The sequence below is a fragment of the Mus caroli genome, chromosome 6 (assembly GCF_900094665.2).
Source record: "Mus caroli chromosome 6, CAROLI_EIJ_v1.1, whole genome shotgun sequence".
NCBI classification, from domain to species: Eukaryota; Metazoa; Chordata; class Mammalia; order Rodentia; family Muridae; genus Mus; species Mus caroli.
This window is the reverse complement of record NC_034575.1, coordinates 107,809,794-107,837,454: the sequence shown is the minus strand read 5'-3', so window position 1 is coordinate 107,837,454 and position 27,661 is coordinate 107,809,794. Positions and strand designations below refer to the sequence as shown.

General features: G+C 46.6%; 1 protein-coding gene across 2 annotated transcripts in view; it reads left to right on the top strand.

Moving 5' to 3' along the window:
• Srgap3 (SLIT-ROBO Rho GTPase activating protein 3) overlaps positions 1-27,661 on the top strand; it is a 230,337-nt gene that overhangs the window by 188,826 nt on the left and 13,850 nt on the right. The window contains exons 12-18 of one of the 2 annotated variants that reach the window (XM_029478506.1): positions 8,832-8,862; positions 9,827-9,887; positions 12,172-12,249; positions 18,262-18,396; positions 20,312-20,417; positions 20,620-20,847; positions 23,818-23,897. In XM_029478506.1, coding sequence (XP_029334366.1) covers positions 8,832-8,862; positions 9,827-9,887; positions 12,172-12,249; positions 18,262-18,396; positions 20,312-20,417; positions 20,620-20,847; positions 23,818-23,897 — 719 coding nt within the window. Of the gene's footprint in view, positions 1-4,748; positions 4,852-8,831; positions 8,863-9,826; positions 9,888-12,171; positions 12,250-18,261; positions 18,397-20,311; positions 20,418-20,619; positions 20,848-23,817; positions 23,898-27,661 lie in introns of both variants that reach the window. The other variant, XM_021165145.2, reaches the window with a different exon arrangement.

Genomic DNA, 27,661 nt, shown 5'->3' with positions numbered 1-27,661 from the left:
CAGGTCCAGGCTGGGTCCTCAGTTGCTAAGGCTTTGAGGTTGGCTGATGCTGTGCCCAGATGACCACGCGCATGCTGCTTACACACGGACGCATACCCAGATTACCTCCCACCCTAACCCCTGTACTGCCCATCATACTTTGGCTTGAAGTTTAGTGGGAACTTGGATGCACTGACTAGGCCAGTAAGATAGGGAACCCAGGCTTCCTCCTGGCTCCTTCTGCATCTCCCTTTGTGCTTTCCCTGAGCACACCAGAGCCAGTGACCACTTCCACTCAGCAGTCTTCAGCCTTTCACAGGCATTAGATGCCTAAGCAGCCAGTGCTGCCCTGGTGTCTGGATTTTCAACAGGAATCTAGCATTTGGCCCAGAGATCTTCCCTCTATCGTGTGTGGCAGTTGGTAGCTACTTTTTTTTTTTTCAAAACCTTGTTTTGAGATGGGGCAGGGGTCTCAGTGACCCAGTGACACTCTACTTCCAAACCAGTCCTTTCCAATGGCTCAGAATCCTGAAAAGCTGTCCTACTTGGCAACAGCAAAGATGACCCTTGAACTCTTCCCTGCTCCTGGGGGAAGCAAGTGGGCGTGGCAAAGGCTTGGGAAGCTGTGGGATTTAAATATGTTGGATCTGGAGATTTAGAGTTTTCCAGGAATCCAGATGTTCATCTGGGCCCAGGCAGTTTGGAAACAAAGAGATAATTCACAGGCAAGGACCCTCCCACGTGTAGAACAGCAGTTGCTCAGGTCACATTTGAAAAACCCAAATTTGTTACTCTTTTTATTTTTTTCTGGTAAGAGAGTATTGCTATAAAACTCAGAGAACTTTATATCAAAGTGGGATGAATTGGGCCGTGTCCCCCTGCCTCCTAATCTGTAAGATGCAGGCAGGACATTGCTCCAGCAGACTATGGGGTCGGGGTGGAGAAGAGCCATAATATATCCCTTGGCCAGGTCTTAGGCTCCTCCAGCCCCAAGAAAGCCCAGGAAATAGATAGATAGATAGATAGATAGATAGATAGATAGATAGATAGATAGATATTTAGACAGAGAGACAGACAGATTTTGTTTTAATAATATAAACCTGGAGGTAGTGCATACCTTTAATCCCAGCACTCGGGAGGCAGAGGCAGGCAGATATCTGAATTCGAGGCCAGCATAATCTACAAAGAGAGTTCTAGAAAAGTCAGGGATAAACAGAAAAACCCTGTCTCAAAAAAAACAAAAAAACAAAAACAAAAAAAAACAAACAAACAAAAAACCCAAACCCCTATATATACATATTTTTTAAACTGTCTGAAATACTGTCTTCTACAATTGCTTTGGCCTAGGGCTTGGGAAATCGAAGTTTGGATGACTAGACCTCCCACTTAGGCATCCTGTCCCAAATTTCAGACCTAGCCAGATATTTTCTGGCTCATTATTGAGCTTGTGGACCTCACTGTCAACCTGAAAGTGGTTTTAAAATGAGTCCCAGAGGCCCCGGATGATCTGTCTCTGCACCTTGGCTGTGTCGACAGTAGATTCTCACAGTCAGAGTCATCTGGGACCATTGTCAGAGCAGGTTCCCTCAGCCAACTTGCTCTTGCTCTTGCCCTTGTCTAGTTGGCCTCTTTCTCACACTTAAAGCCAGATTTGTGAACGGCCTCAATTCACCATAGCCCCGCTGTTCTCAAAGCTGTTCAGCAGTTCCTATAGGCAGACCAGATGTTCTAATAGACTTTGAAGAATTGATAAAAACAGCAAAGTGAGATGCAAACACCAGTTCTTGATCATTATGATTTGAAAGGAGATCAGCCTCCTTAAGCAGGTTGACAAGAGGCCTGAGTCCTTGTGTGAAGGGAGACGTCACGACCTATCAGATGCAGCTCAGTTTATATCCGACTTCAGTCAGCTTCCAAGAATCCACAAGCCCTTGAACATCAGTGTTGACACCATTTTGGATACTGACACCCACATCTGTTGGGTTGTTTCGGGGCATTCTTAATCTCTCACTTTTTGTCGCAGACTAATTCTGAGCCACGCCTGTGTTGCCAGCATATGCTAATTTTCATCCCAGCTGAAAGGCAGAGAGGGGCCATTGCCATTGTCTCTGGTATCCTTCTCTCCTCTCTGTGGCTTGCTCCTGTTTTCCCTTCTCTCTCTCTTTCCTTTTTTGTTTTGTTTTGTTTTTGCTCTGCAACTGAGCAGCAGAAGAGATGGAAGGCTTAGGCTGCCCCACTTTCCTTGGCTGAGCTGCCCCCCTGCTCCCCACTTTGTGCCCCACCCAGCATTCCAGTAAGTTGATACAGATTTGGTGTCATTCAAAGTTGGGATAGCTACGTTTCCTTGTCAGAGATTCCAGCCACTCCCCAGTGCACCATGGGGTGGGGAAAGAGGCCTCCATTTTCTTTTATACTCTGGACTTGGCAGGAAAAAACTGGGGAAGCATATCCTGCTCCTAGAGCTTTCGACTCTGCCTTTTCAGTGCCTGTGCCAAGATCCCCATTCTTGCCGGCCGCGAGAGATGGATAGACAGTTAGCAAGATCCCTCTCTCTACTTCATACCTGTGATGGAGCTTCCAGTAGGAAGAACTGCACTCCACTCCACTCCCGGCTCTTGATAGATCCCATCTGCGTAGCCACTGGCAAATTTCTTAATTTCCTGTGGGCTCCTTGGCCTCCCAGACTTGTGAGGGGGGTTAATCATGCAATGTGGGAGAAGTGTCTCCAGAGCCCACAGTACTAGGAAAACAAAAATGGTGGCATTGCCATCCTCCTTATTCTTCATCCCTAAATTTGGATCCTGTGGCTTTGTGTCATATTTTTTTTTTCTTCTTGGCTTTTACATTTGAAAATTCAAAAGCAGAGAGCCACTATATGAGATTCCCCCTCCCTGTTTTCACACGTTCTCAAAAAAGATGTAGTATTTTTTACAAAAAGGAAATGACATGGACTTAGCTAACCAAATTCCCATCCATCCGAGACGGGCTGGAGATAATCCTGCCAGCTGTTTCTCTTCAGAGTTTGGGTTGTGCTGTTGTTTTGGTGCCCTTGATTGGATGGCATGCTGTTTGGATTTTGCCCGTTTGCCCATGCATGTCCTGGAGCTAGCAGCCTTTGCTCAACACTTAGAAACATTCTGGAGGACTTGGCTAGAGTGTCCTGTATGTCTGGGCTGCTGAAGGGCATGGGCACAGGAAGCCCAAGGGAGAGAGGCAGGGCAAGCCTCCTTCATGTTGGTTGGTTCCACAGCCCATATAATTCTTGCCTGTGTGGGCTGAGGATATACCTTAGTTGGTAGAATGCTTGCTTAGCATGCACGAGGCCATGAGTTCAGTTGCTAACACCACATTAAACCCAGTGCAAAGGTGCATGCCTATAATTCAAGCACTGAAAGGATGGAGGCAGGAGGATCAGGAGTATGACGTCATACTCGGCTACATAGCAAGCTTGAGGCCACCCTGGACTTTATGAGATCCTGTCTCAGAAACAAACAGAAGATTTTTGCCAACACACAGAAGTCAATCAAGACTTGGAGAAGGGGCAAGTCTTTGCTTCTCATATATGCCCGTTATCTGCCTGGCTGAATATACATACACTCATTGTTCCCATAGCTTGAGCCAAACCATTTGAAAGTAAGCTGCCTCGTTTGGGAAGGGTGCTTCCTCCAAACTTTCTAGAATCCTTTTCCCTGAAGGTCCCCAGTGTTGAGTCGGGCCAGTTTGTGTAAGGAAATGAGCAAATAAGCCAGTCCAGGCCCATGCATGGCGAGCAATTGTGGACACGGGTCTGGTGTCTGTGGCCATTTCATTGCTCCTGGTGGACTGTGGTATCAGGACTCCCCTCCCTGTGGCTGACAGCAGAATCCAGGGAATGGAGATCCGAAAGCAAAGCAAGACACTTTCAACCTGATTCCTGCCATGGACTGCAGACACGTCTGCAGCTAGAAATGGCACGATGTCCTGGCACTATGCCCATGACTTGAAACGTAAAAGACAAACAAATTAACAAACAAACAAAAAAAAACTTACTTCCTCAGAGGGGAAATGGGTAGAGGTGGGTCTGACTCGCTGCTCTTTTTCTCTGAGCCTTAGTTTCTGTAGAATAGAGCCACGTGTAATAGGAAGACACTGGGTTAAGTGTGGTAATGGGTTTGACAGAGCTCTGATCCAAAATGTACTTGACCGATGAGTGGGATAACATCCCAGGCCACCTACGGATCCTAAAGAAGGAGCAGCTTGCATCCCGACATCTATCTGTCTGGCTCTCAGATCCATGCAACAAAGATGAGTCATATGCCTTTGAAATGCCAAGAGGCATCAGGAAGAGAGTGCCCTTGGTACACTGGGAGTTGGGCCTTGGTGATAGGTTTCAGCCGATATTATGACAAATTAACCGTCTCGATGCTGCTTGAAAGTCTCTTGCTTTCTTGGCTACAGATGACACCTTTCTCCCCTCCTCCCCTCCATCTGGTCTGCAGGATGCCAGCCTCTGGTTGGCATTGCAGGGGCTTCTTCGATTCACCCCATACCCCCTAAAGTAGAATGCATTTGTGTTTTGTGAGAGTTGCTCCTGCTTGGCATTGTAGGTAAACTAAGACCTAAACCGTCCAGAGGCCTTCAGATGGAACATGGGGAACGAATGTGTTGGGGGCCAGGGGCTCCCTCTGCATTTTGTGTTCTCTTCCAGTTGTGGGTTTGAAGAGCGTCTCTCCCAGCGGTACGTTTATGTTGGTTGCCTTCTTGATTTCTTTTGTTCCGTTTTCCCCTAGGCCCCCCTGTCTTCCCCCTAAACCACAGAAAATGAGGAGACCTAGGCCTCTTTCAGTGTATAGCCATAAACTCTTTAACGGCAGTATGGAAGCGTTCATTAAGGTACTTGCTGGGGAGCCGTGGAGTCCGCGAATGAGTCCAAAGTAATGGCAGCCTCTCCTTCCCCTGTCCCTTCCAGCTAACAGCCCTGCCAATCCCTTCGCCAGGCCCCATGCAGCTTCTCATTGCAGTTCATTCTTAGGTTCTGTGAGGCTTAGTTTCATCAGAGCATTCTGCTTCTGACTAGCGGACCCTAAGTGGGCAGTCATCTCTCTCAGCCATATGGGGAGGGGTCTGATCAGTCATGCACCAAAGAGATGGAGTCTCAGCTCAGTGGTCCCAGCCAGCTGGCCTCATTGCTCCACGAGCTGCAGTCCTAACACCTGAAGGGCAATGGAGGAGACACCACTATTCAGCTTCATCCCCTTCTTCCTGAACTAGGACTAATCAAAAACAGCACAAAGCTAGCCCCTGTGGGTTTCCAGACAAGGCAACTACAGTTTGTTAGCTAAATAGCTACCAGCACAGGAAGCCATGCAATTTTTCATAAGAAAAGGTCATTCCACTTAATTTGGCTTCTTTGTGGTTGGTTTGAAAGATGGGAATAGAGTTGAGGTAACCCTTGTAAATGCCAGGCTAACCCTCGATCCAGAGCTTAGGGAAGTTAAAAATGTCTCAGCTAACTGAGTTGACTTTTCCTGTTTTCGTTTATCAATCAGTATCAAGCCATCCAGGATCAAACTACTCGAGGCAGAGATGGTGTTGAGATGTGTCCTTAGGGGAAAGAGGAGGGGAGGTCTTAGACAGTTTTCTGAAAGCCTACCTGTAGCTGGTCTTTGCTACTTTGTGGATTCTTCTTTTTCTACCATTTATCTCCCTAACACTAGATGGGAGAGAAATAGGGATAGAGAGGGGGAGAGACATTAGGAAAGCCTGTGAATCTAATTTCTTTCCTTTTGTTTCTTTGACCACAACTACTAACAAGTCACAACCAACCCCCTTGAACAACCACTAACCAGCAGCCCTGCTTGTAGGGGCTCTAGCATGTATTTACCCTCTGAAGATTCCAAACATCACACGATCACAGAAACTCTCCACAGCTGACAAAAAACACGCCTCTGCCAGAACGGGAGCCAGGTCATAGTCAAGCACTGTGGACAGTCCAAAGCTTCCCCGTATCCCCACACCTGGGATTAAAACGAAAACACATTCTTACCAATATTTCTGGGATTTTAAAGAAACCCAAATTCCAAAATTGTCACTACACCCACCAGCGGCCAATGAGAACAGTTTCTGCAGAAAAGAGGACTGTGTCAGTCAGGGGAAGGGCAGAGTCTCATGAGCATCACTCGTGATTTTGGAGTTACAGAGGCTGCCCCATGCACCGGGCCGGGCAGTGGTGGTGCACACCTTTAATCCCAGCACTTGGGAGGCAGAGACAGGCGGATTTCTGAGTTCAAGGCCAGCCTGGTCTACAAAGTGAGTTCCAGGAGAGCCAGGGCTATACAGAGAAACCCTGTCTCGGGGAAAAAAAGAAAAAAAAAAAAAAAGAAAAGAAAAGAAAAAACAGAACAGAAGAGCTAGAGAAAGAGGGCTTTCCCCTGGACAAGGAGAGTGCAAAATACCTCAGAGTGCTTCAAATGAGAACCCCCTCAGGGACTGTGTGGCCCACAGGGAGCCACCCAGAGGGTCGTGGCAGGTGGGGGTGTGTCTAAAGAGCACTTTGCTTCCTCACTGCCCCTCTGTCCCTCCTGTGCCTCCTTCTCCCTCACCTCTGCTTCTTCATCGGTGGTGTCAGACTTCCTCTTAGAATGGATTCCCTGCTCCACCAGAATTAAAACCTCCATGGAGCTGAGGTGATGATGTGGTAATTATAAGGCATGTCCTGCAAGCCTAAGCACATGAGTTCAATCCCTACAACCTATGTTAAAAAGCTAGGGATGGCGGCACACACTTGGAATCCTGGCTCTAGGGAATCAGTGGCTCCCTGGCCAGCCAGCTTAGCTTAATCAGAGAGCTCAAAATCCAGGTGGCTAGTGCCTGAAGAATGGCATGTGAAGTTGACCTTTGGCCTCCACAAGTATGCACACATGCCCGTGCGTGCTCACACACACACACACACACACACACACACACACACACACACACAAACGAACACTCTCCTACTACCATCCCCAGACACATACAGACGCTCCCTTTGAAACTTAGCTTTGTGACACCACTGGAGGTATGAAGTGGTAAGAGGAAGTATGGTATAGTGACCCTGGTCAGTTGGCTCTGAGAAAAATGTCCAAAGAGGAACCACTCATCTCTGTTGGAGTGCATGTCAGAGTTCTTAGAAGAAGAAGTCATTTGGCTTGGGAAGAGAAGTGGGTTTGTGGAACACAATAGCACGACTCTATGCTCCCTCTGCTCTTAGGCTACCTCCAATCAGTGAAGTCTAACAACTTCAGCAATGGACCAACTCTGAGCAGAGTCACCAGAGCCCCATATGGCATAGGTTTACTCTGAAGGATCCAGAGAGTCCAGAGAGGCAGAGTCTATAGTCACTCTTCCAACTGCCAAGAGGAGAATTTCAGTTTTTATTCAGCTCCTCATCCTGTCTGAACACATAGCAGACTGAGTCCTCAGCTTTGACAATCCAGGCCTTGGAAAAGATTTGTGGTTGAATAATCCCACTGTGTTGCTGTGATTATGACGAGAGAAGCTCCAAGTTAATTATAGAGATTTTTGGAGTTGGACTTATGGGCTTCCTGGAGTCTTCCTGACTCCAAACCAAAAAAACAAAAACCAAAAAACGTTGTGTTTCTCTCCTCTCAGACTGAAGGAGACTCCATTTATTTATTATAAGTCCATGGTTAGGCCCAGAAGGTCTACCTGTGGGGTTGGTGGAGAGTCTCCACCTTATTTCTATGAAATAAGACTAAATCTACTCTGTGAGTTTAGGGTAAGCATAGAATGGGCTGATACATGTATGTTTCTAGAATCTTCTGGCACTGTGTAAGCCTGTTCTTTTTTTTTTTCTTGCCTGTTCTTAATTAGATTAATTTTAGGACACCATCCTGAGACTCCCTTTGGACCAGGCTGATGCTGAGTTCTAGAAGTCATGTGGGTTTAGCTGACATCATTGCAACTCAGATCCCAACTATTGAGATGCCACGACTGGACATATGGTGCCCCAGGAAGGTTCATATCTCTTAGTTAGCTTGTCCTTTTCACTGAGCTTGGGTTAGACTCTCTGCCTACCTCCCACCTAGACCCCAAGTCACTGCACACATGACCAGAAAAATCAGGCAAGATCTCTCAGTGTGGGAACAAAGGCTTCAGTCCACCATCAAGGTCACAAAGGTGTTCCAACTGACTTTCTCCCATCTTCACCCTTCCAAGCTTCTGTGCTCCCAGAGGGTCTCAGTACCAGGGCAACAGTAAGTGGTTGGGAGGGGAAACAGAGCCATGCTTCCAGTCAGAGAAGATCATCAAGGTATTGGATGTGTTTGGAGTCTGGAATCTGGTGCGATCTCCTGGATCCCATCTAAGGAGAGTTTGTGAGATAGAATATCTAACCAACAATGATGCTTCCAGAGATGAATGCTAGGAACCAGTTTATGATAGACATGAAGGATCCCTTCTATAGGCAGATGGGGTAACCTTGTATGTGGTCAGCAGACTCTTGTCATTGGTGACTCCCTCATGTTGAGAAACTGGGCATGGATCCAGGGATGGGGTAGACACATATCTCCTACAGATTGACAAGGAATGAAAGAGGCCCTTCCATCACTGGCATCTGAGAAAGAGGCTAGGCAGCCTATTGAAAGGCTGGGTGGGGACTGCTCCAGAACTCTTAGGAGGTCTGAAGGATGAGGGCCCTTCCCCTGGGCAGGCTGGCGGGCAAATGCCCCAGGACCATTGCTGGCTGCCATTGCGTTTTGGCATTCACGGACTCTGAAGGATCTGCATACTCTAACTGATCTTACTCCTGCATAATCTTTTCTTTTTCTTCTGCTTTGCTGCCTGTTTCTCTTTTTTGTTGTTGTTGTTATCAGAGGAAGAAGAAATGCTCGAACCAGGAACCAGGTATTTACTAGATAGGCCCTCAAGCCCCATGCAACTAGTAGATCCAATGCCATCTAGAGCAGGACCCTAGATGTTTGATGGGCCCATCTCCTATCCTCTCCCCAGATGCAGCATCAGCAGGTGGGGGGTGTGGCAGAGCCAAGAGCCCACCAACTTACTAGCCTTCTAGGGAGGCTACTCATGATGTGATCTGAAGTAACAAGAAGGTCACCCTTTCGGGGTTTTAGGACCCTGAAAGAAAATTAACTCTTGCCCAACCACTAGGGACTATAGACTAATCTAGAAAGGTGTAATTGAATATCCTTTTGTGTCCTGGGTACAACTCTTTAAATTGCATCCAATTCATCTCTTTTGACTTGGCATCTTCTAGAATGTCTCCATATACTATGCTTACTGATAAGCAAAATATGTACCTGGATATTTAAGTTGAGACATCATAAGATTCACTTTCCCTTCTTAGAGCCCCACAGGGCTTGTAAGAGCCAGCCCTGCTTCATCCAAAGTGTGTCCTCAGTTCTGACACTAGATACCACAGTAATAGGGAAAGGCATTGATCCTGCCTCTTGGTCCCCAAGCCCTGGGAAAAGATGCTGACTTGGGCAAAGTGGAGTTGGGAGGAGGAGTCAGGTCATGCTTCAAGGTCAGACTCCAGGTACCTCCACACACTGGCTTCCGTCTCTCCTGTCCCCAGTGTGCCTGTCAAGCTGAGCCCAGTTCCTTGCCAGCTGGGTAAGAAGAGAGCATTTCTTTGAATGTATCCTAGCTATGCCTTCTTCCGCACTTAACTGAAGGCCGTATGGTAACTATCCCTGGAGACTAGAGTTAGCAATTCCTTGCTTGTTTTCCTACTAATCACGTGGTACTAATCTGTTGGCTTGACTTGATCACCATGTTTGCAACGTCTTTTGCCAGTGGTTTGGTGGCATGCCTGACAAAACTCACATGTGTTTTTTTTTCCCTTAAGGATTCAGGACAAGCTATACCACTTGTAGTTGAGAGCTGTATTCGATTCATCAATTTGTATGGTAAGCACCATCTCAGTTCAGTGGGTTCAGTTCATTGTGGAGCAGGTGCCAGGCTGTTCTGCAAGAAAAAATGATATTCTCAGTCATCTTGGAAGACTCTTGGAAGTCCATGCTCTGCTTTTGGGGGAATAAAAATTCTCCAGGGAATGGCTGTTACTCCAAACACTGTCTTTGGAGTCTCTCTCTGTATCTCTGCCTCTGTCTCTGTCTCTGTCTCTGTCTCTCTCTGTGTCTCTCTGTCTCTGTGTGTGTGTCCAGTGTGTGTATATGTATGTGTGTCCAGGGTGAGGGAAGGAAGATTGTGTGAGGGCTTCAGGGTTTCAGGTCACTGGGCACAGCTCTGGCGTGGACAGAAGTCCGATTCCAGCTCCGTCCTTACTCGGAGTCAATCAGGTTGAGAGTCTACAGCTCCAAGAAGGGAATGGTGTCAGGAATGGGTTAACCATGACGTCACCAGGAGGGCAACTTGTGTTTAACTTACTCACTCACCTCCATTTTGGCTGTGGGGAACTCAGCAGTGATGAAGGCAAGCACCATGGCAAACCTGCAGAGTTTCCATCCTCAGAAGAACAAGGAAATCAACAGCAGGAAAAGAACTTTTAGTCATCCTTTAGCACCTCTAGAGATTACATAGAGGATCACTGCCGACCCCCAGATCCATAGACTCTGAGGTCCCTTGTGTAAAATGCTGTGGCTTTTACACATAACCCATGCAATCTTCCCATAAATATCCATCCATCTAGAGACAGATAGCATTGGACCCTGTGTAGATGCTAGATAAATAATCATACTGTTTTGGGACTAATACAAAATAATCTATACATGTTTAATACAGAGGCAACATTTTTCCTGAATATTTCCAAGCCACCTTTAGTTGAGTCACTGAATATGGGTAGCTCATGGGTAGTAGACTGTAAAAATAATTTTTTTCATAGTGACACTGCCATGAAACTAATTCAGAGGAAGGTAGATAGTGACATTTGGGGGCAGGCTGCTTGACTAAAGTGAGCAAAAGACCCCTGAGGAAGGTAGCCATGCAGCTGGGATGGCGAGGATGGGGGCTAGCTGATGTGAGAGAGAGGGCAGTATTCCACGTGGGTGAAGGATAATCCAGAAGAATGGCAGAAAAGACTTGGCTGGTAGAAATCAACAAAACCACACTCATGGTTATATGTGCCTGTCTCAGCATCAGGGAGATGGAGGCAGAAGGATCACCAAGAGCTGGAGGCTGGCCTGGGCTACAGAATAAGGTCAGGATCAGCCCTGGCACAATGTGTCATAGCTTAACTATCCAGGTGCATACCTTCAGTATGCACGACACATGAATAAGTTCTAACAGTTGCTAGTGTCAACTGCTGGCCATCTAGTGGCTAGCCTGCATGGTAAAGTCAGACAAAACCCCCAACAACCAAAGAGTTGAACTGCATTTATTGAGCATGTAAAATGTTCACTCCAAATGTCCACTAAACTCTGACTTTTCAGGGTAAACAATAAATTGTAACATGAATAACTGTTATATCCAAAAGAAGTGTGAGGCAGGGGAAGATGCCCAGTGTCTACCCTAATTTTCTCTTGAGAGAGGCAGGCCCTCTGATTCCTGCAATTGTATAAGTTTCTGTTAGGTCCCAATTGCTACCAGGTGCCAGAGACCCCACTTTGCTATTGTCTCATAGAAATTATATATATGAAAGTGTGGTTCCCCTTTAGTAATGAGTTCAAGCTCTTTCTTTTTTCTTTCTTGGGAAGGGATCTTAGTCTTGAACTCTGCAAAATCCTCTTGCCTCAATTTCAGCCTTGCAAATGCTGGGATTATAGTAGGAACAATTCTGCCAGCTAACTAGTTTATTGTATTTATTTATTTTTTTGATGCTGGGGACCTAACCCAGGGCCTAGTGTCCGTAAGACCAAGCACTCTATCATTAACTATGCCTCCAACTCTCTGACTCCCTGACTCCCCAATCCCAAGCCAGGATGTACTCTGAAGTTTACATTTTCTTAAGGGAAGAAGTTACCTACGTGGGAAGAAAGGAATAGTGTTGATAGTGTTTTCCTTCAAGCCCAGGAGCAAATTCAAAGACTCATGATTCTGTATGTGTCTGAGCATTTGTGCCAGCTGTAGGTCATTGTCAAGGCCAGTTTGTCACCAGGAACAACTGTTCTAAAAGATAGAAGGGGAAAGAGAGAAGCATGGAAGAGAATCTCCAACATTTCCAGTAGCTAGGTGAACTCAAGGCCTCGTGTTATTTGCGCTTACCGTTGGCTTGTATCGTTATTTCTTTCTTAGGACTCCAGCAGCAGGGGATCTTCAGAGTTCCAGGGTCTCAGGTTGAAGTCAATGACATCAAGAATTCCTTTGAGAGAGGTGAGTGCAGACTGACTATCTCAAGCTTGTGGGCAGGAGAAGCCAAAGTTAACATAGGTCTCAAAGCCAGTAGTGCACAGAGGCACTGGGTCTGCAGCCGCTTTCTGGAGATGTCTGCTCACTCTCTTACTAACTCTTCATTCCGTGACATCCTGATGGTAGTTGGAAATCAGCCATGTTGGGAGTGTTTACCCCACAGAAATGAGCAAACCTCAAGATCTTTCTATCAGATCTTAGACTTTCCCACTCTTCTCCCTTTATCTTTCACCACAGACTAAATGTTCCTAATCCCGACTCAAACCCAGACATTTGAGCATTTGGAAGTTCCACACTTACCTCCATGTGACACACACAGCCAAGCTGCAGCTACACAACTGACACCTGGCCAAGTCACCCTCAGCTTGTGCGTGCAACTCGGATGGTCTTTTAAGTAGATACTTGATCTCACCTCCAAGGCAACAGAATTCTAAAATCCCAAAGTTCCTGGCTCCACCCACTTTAGTGTTTAAGGTTTTTATGTTTTGTTATTTATTTAGAGATAGTGTCTTGGGTAGCCTTAAAATCTTCCTAATACTCCTGCCTCTGCTTCCCAACTGCTGAGGTTACAGGTGTGAGCTATTATGCCTGACTTTCCACAAACTGGGTATGTTTACATACTTGTGTGGGTATACATGTATGTACATGTGCACATGTGAGTGTGTGCATAGTGTGCACGTATGTGTGTATATATGCATGCATGTATGTATGTATGAATGTATGTGCAAAGCTCCTATGCTTGCAGTGGCCCCAGAAGCTTTGTAAGCATAGGAGGACCCGGCAAAGGAAGAATCAACTGTGTCATACGAAGTTCACTTCTCAATGTCTGCCTTTGCCACGCGGTACTTAGCTTCCTGCCATAGTAGAACTATGAACTGGAAATCCAGGAAAAAGCATTCGGATAGTGTGATCCCTGGTTGTAGAGCCAAGCCCAGCGCTGTCCATCTCACATTCTCAGTCCAGGGACAAGAAGAAGACATGGGGTGCAGGCAGCCCAAACTGAATTCCCACTTTCAGTTTCACGCCATTTTGGAAAGACACGCCATGCATCCCAGCTCTCTGATTTAGTGCCTTATTCTCTGGGAGGCTCTGATGCTAACTAAGGTCTGAGGACTCTGATCCCAGAACCAGGTCCCAGCAGCACATCCCATCCCCCTGGGCAGTGAAACACACACCCTCTTTCCTTTCTCAGTAGCTCAACTGCTTCAAACACACTGGATAGCCTTGAACTCATTGTAATCCTCCTGCTTCAGCTTCCCCAGTGCCAGGATTACAAGCCTAGGCTACCAGCTTTGGCTAGAAGGCATTTTCTTATCTTTTTCTTTTTATGTGAGCCTTCTTGGTTTAGGAGTGTATGGCTTAATGTCATTGGCTGAGCTCTGAGCAAAAGTGTGTTAGACTTCCACTCATCCAGTTCCCACATTTGTTATCATCCTTGGAGGAGTGAAGTCAGTCTCTGCCTCCTGTACCCTCAGTTCTACCATAGGGCATGTCTGGCTTCAGGGTGAAGGAAGCATTCTGCAGCCTGTACAGTACAGATCTTTTGCACCCCAGTCAATCTGGGGTAGCACTGAGTATTGGAAACAAATCTGGCTGGCTATGGTGCCCAGTGGCCTCCTAGGGGACAAGGGAGCGTCAGCTCTGGAGAACATTCCGGGATGAAAGACATTTAACACCAGCGCAGCTGTTTTCAGAAACTGCCAGTCATTTCTTCACTCGGCAAACATGCAGCAAACCTTAAACAGTACGGGATCATGGACCAGGCCTAGAAATATAATCTGAGCAGAACTGTCTCTACCAATGGGGAGGCCAGGTTAGTAAGCAGATAGTATGCCTGAGCCAGAATGGAGTTCACTGGTTATTATGGGAGCCCCTTAGCCTTCATGGATGAAGGAAAGAGGAGGAGAAGAGGCAGGGAAGGATTTCCAGGGTGGAAGCACCTAAGTTAAGGCTTGGTGCACAGGGCCAAGGAAGGCAAAAGGAAACGAAGGCATCCAGGCTAAGGGAACAACGTGTGCAAAGGCTGAGAAGCCAGTGTCGTTCCTCACTGCCCCAACCTCTCCTCATCACTTACAGAATAGGCCAGGATCTGCAACTCACCCCCTCTGATGCTGTGGTACCCTTGACTTTCCTTGCTGTAAATGAATAGAATGTCGTTCTAGAACTTTTGCTGTTTCATCCCATGGGCTCCACCCATCCCTTCACATAGAGCTGCCTGGGTCCTGCCCTTGACTCCCTGGGTCCTTGAAGAAGACCAGCACCCTGGCAGGACTTCCCCTGACCTTTTCCTCCATTGTCTCCCTCTGTTGGTAAGCCTATGGCAATGGGCAACACCGCCCTTGCCCCAGATCTCAGCTAAGGCCAGCATTTCCGGTCACCTGCTTGGATGGAAATGAAAAGCCTTCTCTGCTCTTGGGTCCTCATGTAGCAGGGGAATCTCCTGACCCTGTATCCCAGCCACAGAAAAAGAAAGAGAGAAACAGAAACAAACAAACAGATCTCTATTTTCCTCTTCCACATTTTCAGTTAGGCCTTCTCCTTGTCTCATCAGTCCAAAATGATTCTCCCTCTCCCAGCAGCCTTGTTTGGGAAGGCACACTGCACGGGAGTCCAGTCCTCTTCCAGGAGTCAGTGGGACTCAGCTTTCCATCAGGCATACCTGGAACAACAGCTCTCATTCCCCTTTCTAAATAAACCAGTTGTCTACATTCTCCTCCACTTTGATTTGGTGTCCCTGAGCCCAGAGAGACTGGTCTTGCAGAAGGCCAAAGGCCTGGACTATTGGCAGGGAATGTCATGGTGATTTCATTCAAGGTGACAGGCATAAGATGATGTTGGTGATGGTGATGATGGTGATTGCTCTATGTATTTGTGTGTGTGCATATCTATGTCTATGTAGGTACACACACATAAATGGGTATACAGAAAGTTAACATGTTAATCAAGCAATTGTTTTTAAAAGTGTTTTTTCTTCCTTAGGGGAGAAACATTCTCACCTTCTTGGTGGGGGCATCTGAGAGGTTAACCTAGGGATCATGAGTGTCTGGGCTGCCTCATACAGCTGTTCAGGCTGGACATTTGCCCGGCTCAGAAGGCAGGTGGGGGTTGTACTCTGGCTCATGCTCTGTAAGCTGCAAGCACTGGTACAGAACGGGAGAAGACTTTTTCTGATTGGCACTAAAACACATTGGGACTAGAAGAGACTGCCGGTACCACATGCCTGCTTCCAATGAAGGCAGAGGGAAGAGATCCAGGTTGGGTACTCGGATGTGTTCATTGCTTGGCAGACACACACAGGTGTTCCAGCTGTTAGCGCAAACTTCCCTCAACACCTCTAGGAAGGTGTTAGATTACTCTCTGCTTCCTTTCACCTCCCCTGGGAAAATTCTCAGTAATAGACCAGCTTAGCAGCCCCCAGTTAAACAGCAGAGAGCCACTCCTCCAAAATGCCGAATTGCCCCATCCAAACGATGAAAACCTCAGAAGACTGGCAATACGCCATGGGCAGAGCTGGGGAAGACAGACTTCTCCAGGACTACAAAGTGGTGTGGCCTCAATGAGAGGGCTTTGACTACAGGTGAGAAACCACACCTATGGTGACCCGGCGTGCCCCCTTCCAGGAACAGAGCTGAGACCTGCCTCTGCAAATACAAATGCGCACATGCAGGCTATCCACTGTGGCAGTGTTTATCACAGCAAAAGACTGAAAGACGTCAAATGTGGAGCTGCTGATATATGGCTCAGTGGATAAATGCATTTGTCTAAGCCTAATGACCCAATTCCTGGGATCCATAAGATAGAGAGAATTGACTTCTACAAGTTGACCTCTGACCTCCATATGTATGCCTTGTCATTTGCATATAACTAACTAAATAGGTATAACTAGTAATTAAATGTAGTGATTTCCAGGATTTTCTGCTAAAGTAAAGAAGCAAGTTTATGCAGGAGTGGATGGCATTTTGTGTAAGGGTCCGTGAAGAACATACAGAGTTGCTCCCATCTTTAGGGGCCTGGCTCAGGAGCCACCCTAGAACCTAGAAAACCAGCAGTGCTCAAGTACATTTCTGAATGTAGCATGTTTATAGGCCCCACATGGCAGGCACATCCAGCCATCATCTGTAGGTCACACACACTGCTTAATGCGATGGAAACACCATGTACATGGTGGTTTAACTGTTGTTTAGCATAGAGAGGCCAAGAAAACAAGTCTCCATGGATTCAGTGTGTACAGTTTCTTCTTTACTGTGGTGTGTGTATATGTGGTGAGTATGTGTGTTCATATGTGTGCATGTGTGTGTGTGTGTGTGCAGATGCACATGGAGACCGGAAGTCAGTTAACATTGAGTGCCTTTGTTCTTTACCTTATGTGTTTGAGACTGGGCCTTTTACTGAATCTGGAGCATGCTGATTGGCTAGACCGCTGGCCTATGAGCTGTAAGGATCCTCCTGGCTGCCCTCCCAGAGTGCTGGATCGCACACACTACCACATCTGTGTTGTCGTGTGGATGCTAGGGACAAACTCAGGAGCTCGTGCTGTGCCGTAAGCCGCTCACTGACACACCTCCCAGCCCGGAGAGGCAATCTCCTTTTAAAAAATATTTTCGTCATATTTGTTGAATCCCAGATGTGCAGCTTGTGAATGCAGAGAGCTGACTATAGATGCGTTTGCTCATCTGCTGTAGTAGAAACACAGCAGACGAGTCAGACTAAAGAAAATGGTGGTGTTTGAGGTGTGGAGGGAAAGGGTAAAGATGGGCCTTCTCTCTGCGAGCCTTTAAATCTGGTTTAGGGAGCTGAGCAGAGGAGGGCCTGGGTTCAGATGTCCAGCATTCATGTAGAAGCCAGGCATAGCAGTAGGTTTGTGTAACCACGGTACTGGGGAGCCCAGACAAGTGGCTATCTGGAGCTCGCTGGCCAAGCTAACAGAATCAATGAGTTCCTAGGGTTACAAGGCAAGACCCATCCCTGGAGACTGACCCCATGTGGTGAGCCATGCTTACCACAGGGACTAGTGGGCAGACTTACAGTGCTAGGATTCTGGTCTCACTTCACAAGTCTCATGTTTGTAGCAAAAAAGGGAATACCTCTATGGTGTTTAAAGGGAAAAAGATCTATCACCTTAACTCAGTGCTCTGCGTACCTAGTAGCAGGCATTAGGTGCCTCTGTATCCTGGTCCAAAATAAAAAAACTCGAGTCAAGTCATGAGGAAAATGAAAGGCACAGTATGAGGCAATTCTGCAAGACAGCGAGACCTACATCATCAAACACAAACTCAGCACTCAAAAAACAATAGAGTGTATTTTATACTTATAAAACCCAAGAGGCAGCCATTGAGCTGGGCATGCTGGCACATGCCTTTGATCTCAGCATTTGGAAGCAGAAGCAGAAGATTGTCCCAAGTTCCAGGCCATCCAGGGATACATGGAGACTGTGTCTCAGACAAACAAACAAGAGGAACAACTGCGAACCAACAAATGAACTGTGGGAACTCAGGATAGTGCTTATATTTTTAAAACAAAAATCCATGACAGACATACTGGGATAGTTGGCGGAGTTTGAATGTGGGCTGTGTGTAGTTTGGTGTTATTTTTGGAAGGATTGTTCTCTTTCTTAGGTTAGATAAAGTTATCGTTGTTAGCCGAGAGTGTCCTGATTCTTAAGAGAAATGTGTGATAGTGTCAAAAATTCTCAAAATTTTGAGCCATGGTATATATAATAAATAGAGAACTTGGGAGAGGGCTAAGTAATGGGTGAAGAACATTCATAATTGGATACTTATCCCTTCTGAGTATTTTCTAATAGGAAATTAAAAACATGCAGAGACTGAGAGTCCCAGGTTTTCAGGCTTGTGCCATCCTCTTCCTCCTTTCTGTCTGGCCAGGTCTCTTCCTCTTTCAGTTGAGGAAGGAGAATATCTTCCAGTATTGGAGAGAAATTCTCTTTCCTCACCAGCCTAAAACATTGTCTCCACACAGGTGAAGACCCCCTCGTGGATGACCAAAATGAGCGAGATATCAATTCAGTTGCTGGTGTTTTAAAACTGTATTTCCGAGGACTGGAAAACCCACTCTTTCCTAAGGAAAGGTTTCAAGATTTGATATCTACTATTAGTAAGTATTTTACAGGTGGGGTGGCCCATTGCTTCATGGATCTTTATAGAAGTCGAAGTGCTGGCTCTTTATCCTGCCAGGCACAGGAGAGGAATACTATGGACAAAGTATGGTTCTTAGAGAGCTTAAAGTCCCAGATCTCTAGGTAGCACAATGGGTTAATGGACATGGTACACTCCCTAGGTACAGCAGGAGCTAAGAGGAGAAGCCCAGAGAAACCTGGAGTCACAGAGTAGGCCTGGGGGAGGGACATGAGCAAGACTGCCCAAGAGGAGGGGATTCGGGGAAGCCTGGAAGGGTTGGGGACAGTGGCCCAGTTGAATCAGCAGGACAGAGCATGGTGCAGTCAAATGTAGCAAAAGGAGTAGATTTGAATGTCTTTGAAGGACCCTACAGCTTTGTACCTTGAGGGGTAGGGATCCATGGAAGGTCTAAGGAATCAGGTCAGCAAACAAGGGGAATGATGACAGTAAACTGACTGGGCGATTATCTCTACACTGCTGGTCATAAGGTACTTGACTGATGAAAGAGATGCTGGCTGTCAGGATATGTCCCAGATGTAGGACAGTAGGAGATGGTACAGATGTGGGCTCACATTGTCCTGCCTTCAGCATGTCTTAGAACATATCCTCGCTGTTACATATTTGCATGTCACCTTCTAATTAAAACAAAGGATTTTCCTTTTCTCTCATATTAGTGATTTAAGTACCCTCTTTATAAAAAAAAAAAAACCTGCCTTTAAGATGTCACTAATAGCCATCAGAGGGTAGCTGGCATGGGTGACTGACAGGAGGGTCTAGAGGATGTATAGAGGAATATAAGAAACTGACCGTGAGCTGTCTTGGGTGAGACTTCTTTCAGCCAGGTCTTGAAGGTGAGCTAGAGGGACCACCCTGTTGAAATTGAAGGCAGGCAACATCAATTCACATGCTCTACACAGTCAGGGCATGTGGGTGATGGATGCCAATATAGACTTCCACTTACTCTTCAACCCCACACAATGCCTACTCAAGAAGCAAGAACCCCAGCTTTGGTAGTAGGACCTCATCGAGACCCATTGTTCTAGGTAGTCTTCAGACTCTATGGAAGAACAGTGGCCAGGAGATGAGGCATGCAAGAGTGTCAGTAGCCCTGTCTGTCGTGCTGGCTACTGAGGAGAAAAGGGGTCTTTTGGAGGTTGGAGTTCTGTGAGGAAAATGTCACTGACAACGTGTGGCTTGTCCACCCTACACACAACTCCATAGGTGTTCTGTCTTGCTGTGCCATCACACCAGCATTTGACCCTATGGTTCACCTGAGAACAGATCCCTGATCTAGATCCTGGGCAGGCGCTAAGCTTTCTGCTCAATAGGTCACTCAAGAAGAGCCCGTGCTTGCACTGTTCTTTTCTGAGTGACTGCAGCATTCCCAGGCCTATGCTATGGCTGGTGCCTCTCACATTTTACTAAACCACTGTCCCTGTCTGTGACATCAGGACTCCAAGGCTTCCAGTGACTGAAATACAAACCATCTGAGTCCATAAAACAGTTTCAGATCCTCTACCAGAAATCTAGGCAATTGATTTTGGGCTTCGCATGGCCACTCTGGGGTTTCTGTGACTCTTCTGACCGTCGGATAGGTTTCTCATTTCTGGCAGAACCCCTGCTCTTCCAGATTTTTCTGCTACCCAAGTCCCAGGCACCTCTCTATAGGATTCCCCACAAGTCCTCAAGACCAGTTCAAAGAGGTTCTAAGTAGGCTAGCCCCCAACCTGTCTTGTTCTGATTGGCTCTAGCCAGGATCTCATATGAATCCCAACTGAGAGAAGAGCCTTCCTGACTGATCCCTATAGCGGATGGGGGAGGTGGAGCCTAGAGACATCTACTGCCTTGCTCTCCAAGGGTGTTGGTCACCTTGAACCCTCTGTGCCTTACAGAACTGGAGAACCCAGCTGACAGGGTGCACCCAATCCAGCAGATCCTCATCACCCTGCCCCGCGTGGTCATTGTGGTCATGAGATACCTCTTCGCTTTCCTCAATCAGTGAGTACCTGGCCTGGGGAGCCCTCTGCCCCTGGCCTCCTCTGGGCCAAGGCTCTTATGAATGCTATTTTATACATCAGAATATAGAAACTTCTGCATTTTGGGTTGTGTCCCCACTTGCCTCTCCCCCCGCCCAAAAAGAAAGAAACTCTGGGGGAGGCTTTGCCTTTTGGGTGAACAGTGAGTATCTGTTCTCTCCTAGCCTTTCCCAGTACAGTGATGAGAACATGATGGATCCCTACAACTTGGCCATCTGCTTCGGGCCCACCCTCATGCACATCCCCGATGGGCAGGACCCTGTCTCCTGCCAGGCGCATGTCAATGAAGTCATCAAAACGATCATCATCCACCATGAAGCCATCTTCCCCAGCCCGAGGGAGCTAGAGGGACCCGTATACGAAAAATGCATGGCTGGAGGGGAAGAGTACTGGTAAGGCATCCTTCCCCTTCATATTCCCCTTAGCATCACCCTATTGTTAAAAACAGTCAGAAGCCTTCCCGTTTTCTCATGACCCTGGGGGACACGCACTATAGCTAGTTTTCCTTGTAAGTTTTACAGCAGTCCCATGTGAGAGACAACTACATCAGTTAAAATTGCGTAAGTTACAAGGAGGAAGAACATGCCTTCAGATAGCCTAAGCCAATATGCACCTGTAGTTTACCTCACTAAAACATGTAGGGCTATATCTTCAGGTATGGCTGGATTCCGAGGCTCAGCAGTTGTCAGCAGGACCTGGCCCTGCAGTCTCCATCCCTTGGCTTCCCTTAGAGGCTGTCAGAGGGCAGCTCCAGCTTTGTCACCCACTCTCTGGGCAACTCCAACACCAAGAGAGCCTTCCCTTTCTCAGTTGTTCCTGTGGAGACTTCCCAAGAGTTACTTCAGGGCTCTATCTGGGTCCGAGGGGCTCTTATAATGTGGTAGCTGGCCAGGCAACCCTTTCTTCTCAGGAAGCAGAGGAGTGGGTGTCCCCACACCAACCTCCAGCCACTGACCCCTCCCACCCAGGGGTTCTTTCTCCCAGAGTCTCATGTCTTTGCATGTCCCACCTCAGGTCACTAGTCATTAGTCAGGTAGCTAGCTCTCTTAGCTTCTATGATGCTCTGTATAAGGAAGACTAATTAGGCACCTTTTCAGACCCAGGTCTGGCTTCCTTCTTCAAGCTAACCCTGAAAGAGTGAAGGTGGCTATGTGTTTAATTGTAATGAGTGACTATGTAGACAGCACCAATCTACCAGATATGTCAGGAAACGAGAGCAAAGAAAGGTTTTCACACTGAAAAATGATTGAGGGGCTTGGGGTATAGCCCAGTGATGGGGCATATACTTACTGCATAGGGGGTCCTTAATTGTATCCTCAGCATGAAAAAACAAAAAAAGATTAATGTTGGGGCTGGAGCGATGGCTCAGCAGTTGAGAGTGTACGTTGCTCTTACAGAAAGCCCGAGATCAATTCTCAACACACAAGTCATGGCTGTCTGTACTCCAGCCCCAGGCGACCTGATGCCTTCTGCCCTCCACGGGTACCTGCATTTATACACATATTGTCCCCACCCTCCACATACAAATAATTTTTAAAATAAAATAAATGTTTTTAAGGAAATAGGTTCTTTTACCCCTGATTTAAACATCCCACAATGTGTGCATACATTAAATGATCATATGACATCTCACAACTACATATAATTCTTATGATTTTTGTACAGTTAAATTTTAATTAAAAAGGAAAATTCAGTGGGGGAGGAGGAGTGCAGAGAAGAGAAAATTAAGCATGCTGCTTGAGACCAGCCGAATGTTCCTGCTGTCACAGGTCAACACAGCCTGTATGCTTAAGTCTTTCTGCCAGGTGCCTGTGGTGAACGTAGTCATTTCAGTTTGCTTTTTTTTTGCAAAAGAGTCTCATTATTTAGCACATGCTGGTCTTGAACTTGTGATCCTCCTGCCTCAGTAAGCGCTGGGATCATAGACTTGATCTGCCATGCCCAGTGGAGATTTGGGCTTTGATTAAAGTCCTCCTGGATGTTTGGATGACCTCCATCCTCTATGCTTATGCAGGCTTCAAAGTTGAACATTCCCCCACAAATAGACATGAAGGGCTACGAGGGTGGCTGGTCTCAGTGGCGTCTGCTTGCAGCTCTCTATCCTCAGACTGTACGAGACTCTTGTGCATCTAGAAAGCACAGTTCCTACATGAAGAGAAGCTAAACACACAAATTACACAGCTTGTTAGTACACAGTACACACGTACCACTTTTACACTTCTCTTCATTTCCAGTGAGGCTGGAGAATTAGTAATTACATGGTCATTTGGAAGGCATTTTCCAAACCAAAACGGGAGGTGAGGCTGAAGGTCTCAGTACAGTAAGCAAGACTCATTCACTGAGCAGTGTCTCCCCCTCCACCATCCAGAATCCTCTGGGGCCTGGATCTCCTGGTGGCAGGGATGGTACCTGAGTAGGATCAGCTCCAGTGGAAGGAATGTTGAGAGACTTCTGTTCCAGAAAGGGGACCCTGAGCCAATTACCATGAAAAGTTTCTCAAGGAGGTTAGAAAAGAGCCAAGCCAGCAGCTTAAACTGGAGCCAACTCACAGAGGACCGGGCCAAGAAAGTCCTAGGCCTGGAGCCCTCGGTAGAATGAAAAGTGGCTTTGTTTGTTGACATAGAGTATGTGAGAGGAGGGTGGAGAGGTTTCAGGCTCCACAGGTCAGCTAAAGGCTGACGTCCTTGATTTGGCTCTAATACACACATATACATGTGCACGCAAATACACACATACACTCTTTCACATGCACATATGCACTTGCACGTGTGCGCGCGCACACACACACACACACACACACACACACACACACACACACGCACGCACTGATGTACACACTAGGGAAAGGCCTGGCTTCCAGAAGCTTGCGGTCTACCATTGCCATCTGGATCTCACTGAACACATAAACTACTTTGACCCACGTCTGCTATTGAACTAGAGCTCTTGAGTCTGAGTCACCTATAATAAACTGAAATCTATGTGGCTCACGGTTCTGAGAACTAAGAGGCATAGCACCTGTGTCAAGGGCCTCATGACAGATTGTCCTATGGTGGAAGGCAGAAAGGAAGAAAGTGTGAGAACAAGCAAGATAGCTCAGAGGGGTCAGTTGGCTCTCATGATAACTAAACCACTCCTTGATTGACACCAACCAGTTTCTGTTAAAATAGTCCTTGTGGCCTCATCACCTCTGCTTAGGTTATACCTCCAAACATGGTGACATTGGGGATGGCATTTCCAATACATGTGGGTGGTCACATACTCAAGCCTATGACAACCTAGTCAGTTCCATAGCTAGGGTGCACTAAGGGAGTATTCAAGAAAGCCCCCACCTCAGCAGGTCCTCTTCCTGTGTTTGCTTACAGTGACAGCCCACACAGTGAGCCGGGGACCATTGATGAAGTTGACCATGACAATGGCACGGAGCCTCACACCAGTGACGAAGGTGAGTAGCACAGAAGGTCTAGGCCAAAAACCTCACAGGGCCCTGAGCCAGCCACAGGTCCAACCTCACAGCCCCTCACCTCTCCAAGCAGCACAGCATGCCCTTCAGCATGGAGGGAGACCTAGGAAAGCCTCCATACCTGCCTCAGGTCCCAGCACAGGCCCACATAGATCCTGGTGGGCGCTATGCATTTACTACATACCATTCCTGGCCCGTGTCGTCCTCTGTGTGTCCTGCTTGGGTCCTAAGGGTCTGCTCTGCACCAGGCCTTTGCTGGGATCTAGGATGTGGTGACGAATGAGGTGAGTCCTTAAGGTGTTGTGTCTCTCAGAAGACATCAACGGACCGGAAGCAGCTTCTTAAGGACAGACTGACAATGTGAGATTAAAGGGTCATCTCCAATGCAGGGACACCTGTGAATTACCTCAATAGTGAGGCCCGTGGAGAGAAACAAAAGTGTGTGTGGAGAGAGAGAGAGAGGGAAAGGGGCCCATCCACCTGATTCCTCTACTCCTGCCAGATGAGGGACAGAATCATGCTGGTTTCCATGGAAACCGGACCACACAGAAGCGCAATCTGAGTGAAGTGGGCTCAGGCCTCCTTACCCACTAGATAGTGTGCGCAGAGGCTAGGTCAGAACTTCACAGGGGCTTCTCATGCTTACACAAGTCAGCCACAGGGCCAGTTCCCAGTGCCCCTTGGCTCTCCAAGCAGCACGGCTGCCCTTCAGTACCTGAGAGTGGTACTTAGGAATTTCTACAACCTCATGCTGCACAAGCATGGAAAAACAGCAGGGTGATATTCTGTCTAGAGATCTGTTGCCCATTTCAAATTCATCTTTTCAGTATTGAGTTGGAACAGCTCTTTACATATTCTAAATATAAGTTCCTTACCTCAAATCTGATTTCTGAATGTTTTCTTCCATTATGAGACTTGATTTTTGCTTTACAAATGGTGTCCTTTGAAGCACAAAAGGGTTTTAATTTTGATGAAGTCCAGTTCATCCATCTTTTATTTTGTTGCTCATAGTTTTAACTATATTCCAGAAGACCCTTGTCTTGCCTTCTTTCTTGCAAGGTATCTTAATTACTTTAAATTACTGTAATAAGATACCATGACCAAGGTAATTTATAGAAGAAAGAGTTTATTTGGGGCTTACAGTGTCAGAAGGTTAGAGTCCAAAGCCACCCCCCTCAAGTGACACACCTTCTCCAACAAGGCCATACCAGATCTTTCCCAAACATTTCCACTAACTAGGAACTAAATATTCAAACAGACAAGCCCATAGAGGCGGTTCTCATCCAAACCACCACACAGAGAAACCAGCCAGTATTTTACCACAAGAGAGAATATTCATTGTCAGGCTAATTGTTTTCTTTTTTGATGAGTGTCTGTGTGTGAATGCATTTTCATGCATAGTTGTACTTGTGTCTGGCACACACATGAAAACATGAAGAGGGTTGTTGCATGTCTTCTGTAATCACTATTTCTCTGAGGCAGAATCCGTAAACCTGGGCTAACATATTTTCCCTTGGACTGGAAGCCAGTAAGCCTCAGTGACACTTCTGTCTCCATCCCTCCCGGAGCTGAGGTCACAGGTGTGTGCCAGATGCCTGGCTTGTCTCCTGGATATGGGGATCTGAGCTTCGGACCTCATGCTTGTGCAGCAAAGGCTCTCAGTAGCTGAGCTATCTTTCCCAGCCGGCAGGAAGGTTTTCAGAGGTGCCTCTGTCAAGTCAAGAAAGCTGCCTTCTGTTCCCGCTTTGTGGGATGTTTTGTTGGGAGAAGGTGTTAGGTTTTGCCAAATGCTTTTCTTTATCCATTGCAATGATTATGTCATCCATGCTTTATATTTATGGGTAAGATGGGATACATTCTTTGTCTTTTTAGATGCTAAACAATTTTACATTCCTGGGATAAATTCTCTTCAGGCATGGAGCATGACCCCTTTAACAAACCCCTGCAACCGGTTAGCTAATATTTTGTAGAGAAATTTCTCATCCATATTCATTGTGCTGTCAGCCTGCCGTTTCCTGGTGATGTAGTCCAGGTTTTGTGTTAGATAATACTTGCCTCATGAAATGCATTGCCAAGTGTCCCCCCAACCCCTTGGGCTTTTTGGAAGACTCTGTGAATAATTACTATTGTTTAAATGTTCGGTATAGTTCAACAATGAAGCCAAATGGGGCTGGGCACTTCTCTCTCGTGCTTTGATGGGTGGTGCATTCTCCTGGAGACTCATTCGGGTTTCCTGTTTCTTTTCATAAGATGTATCCTTGGCATGTGTGCATGTCCATGTCTGATGAGCAGGCACACGCGTGACATGACATGCATGAAGTCGAATGACATCCTTCTCCTTTGTTTTGTTGAGACAGGGTTTCTCTTGTTTCTGTTGCTGCATGCGATAGACTAGCTGGCCTGGGAGCTTCTAGAAGATTCTCTTGTTTTCCACCCCATCTCACCATGGCAGGAGTGCAGGAACACAGATGTGCACCACTGTGTGCAGCTTTTTCCCCCCTATGTGGTCTAATGAATGAGGAGAGAACTGAGGTCATCTTACCAGCTTGATATTCTGTTTTTTTTAAAATATTTGTTTACTGGGGGGGTTGGGAGGGGTTGCCTTTGTCGGGACTTGTACTTGTGAGGTTGGAGGACAACGTGAAGATTTGGTTTTTCCCTTCCACCACGTAAGACTCAGCCATCAAACTCACATTTTGGGTTTGGCAACAAGCCACCTTTCTTGTTGAGCCATATCATTGGCCCCAGATATCCTAATTCTCAAGACCATTTTAGTAGTCTGCATTTTTTAAAGAAATATGCTCATTTTATTCCACTTTCTAGTGTGTTGATAGACAGTTGTTGGTAATGTTTCTTTAGGATACCTCTTTTCCCTTCAGAGTAATGACATTAACATTCCTCTTTCATTTCTGATCTTACATATGGCTAGTGTGATTTTTTTCATTCTTAGTTTCTTAGTTTATTTAGCTAAAGATTTGTTAATTTCATTGATCATTTTCAAAACAGCAGCTTGGACTTCGCCTAGCTCCCTAGTCTCTGTCTCATTTAATTCTACTCTAGTCGGATTCCATCTTTTTCTGCTTGTTTCTGCTTAGTTTATACTTCTAATGTCTTGTAAAAAAAATTTTTTTTAGATCTTAAATTTAATTTTAACATTTTGCCTGCATGTATGCCTATGTACCTCGTGCATGCAGTGCCCTTGGAGGCCAGAAGAGGGTGCTAGACCCTATGGAACTGGAGCTGACATGTAGGTGCTAGGAATCAAACCCAGGTCCTCTGGAGGAGCAGCCTGCTTTTAACCACCCAGCCATCTCTCCATCCCCCCAGTTCCAGTTTTTTAAGGTGAAGGTTATTGATTTAGGATTTCTCTTAGCACAGCCATTTGCAGCTCTAAATTTCACCTAGGCAGGGTGTTAGCTGCATCCATGAGCTTGAATGTACTCTGCCCTAATTTTCACTCACCATGTGGAAGTCTAAGAGTCCTTGAAAGGCTGATTGTGAGGCTCAGTGACAGAGTTCCTTCCTAGTGTGTGGGAGGCTCTAGGCTCCATCCCCAGCATGACAAAGGACAAAAGAAAGAGAGGAGGAGAAGAGAGTCACAGAAAGTATCGTGGGTGAACAGAGATGGGACTCTAGTGCTGCGTGCAGGCAGGGTGGGGTCTTATGTGTAAAGTGGACCAGGGAGAAAGAGAGCCCATGGGAAAGTGAAGATAGAGTATATGCTGGTGTGCAGAAGAAACAGAAGT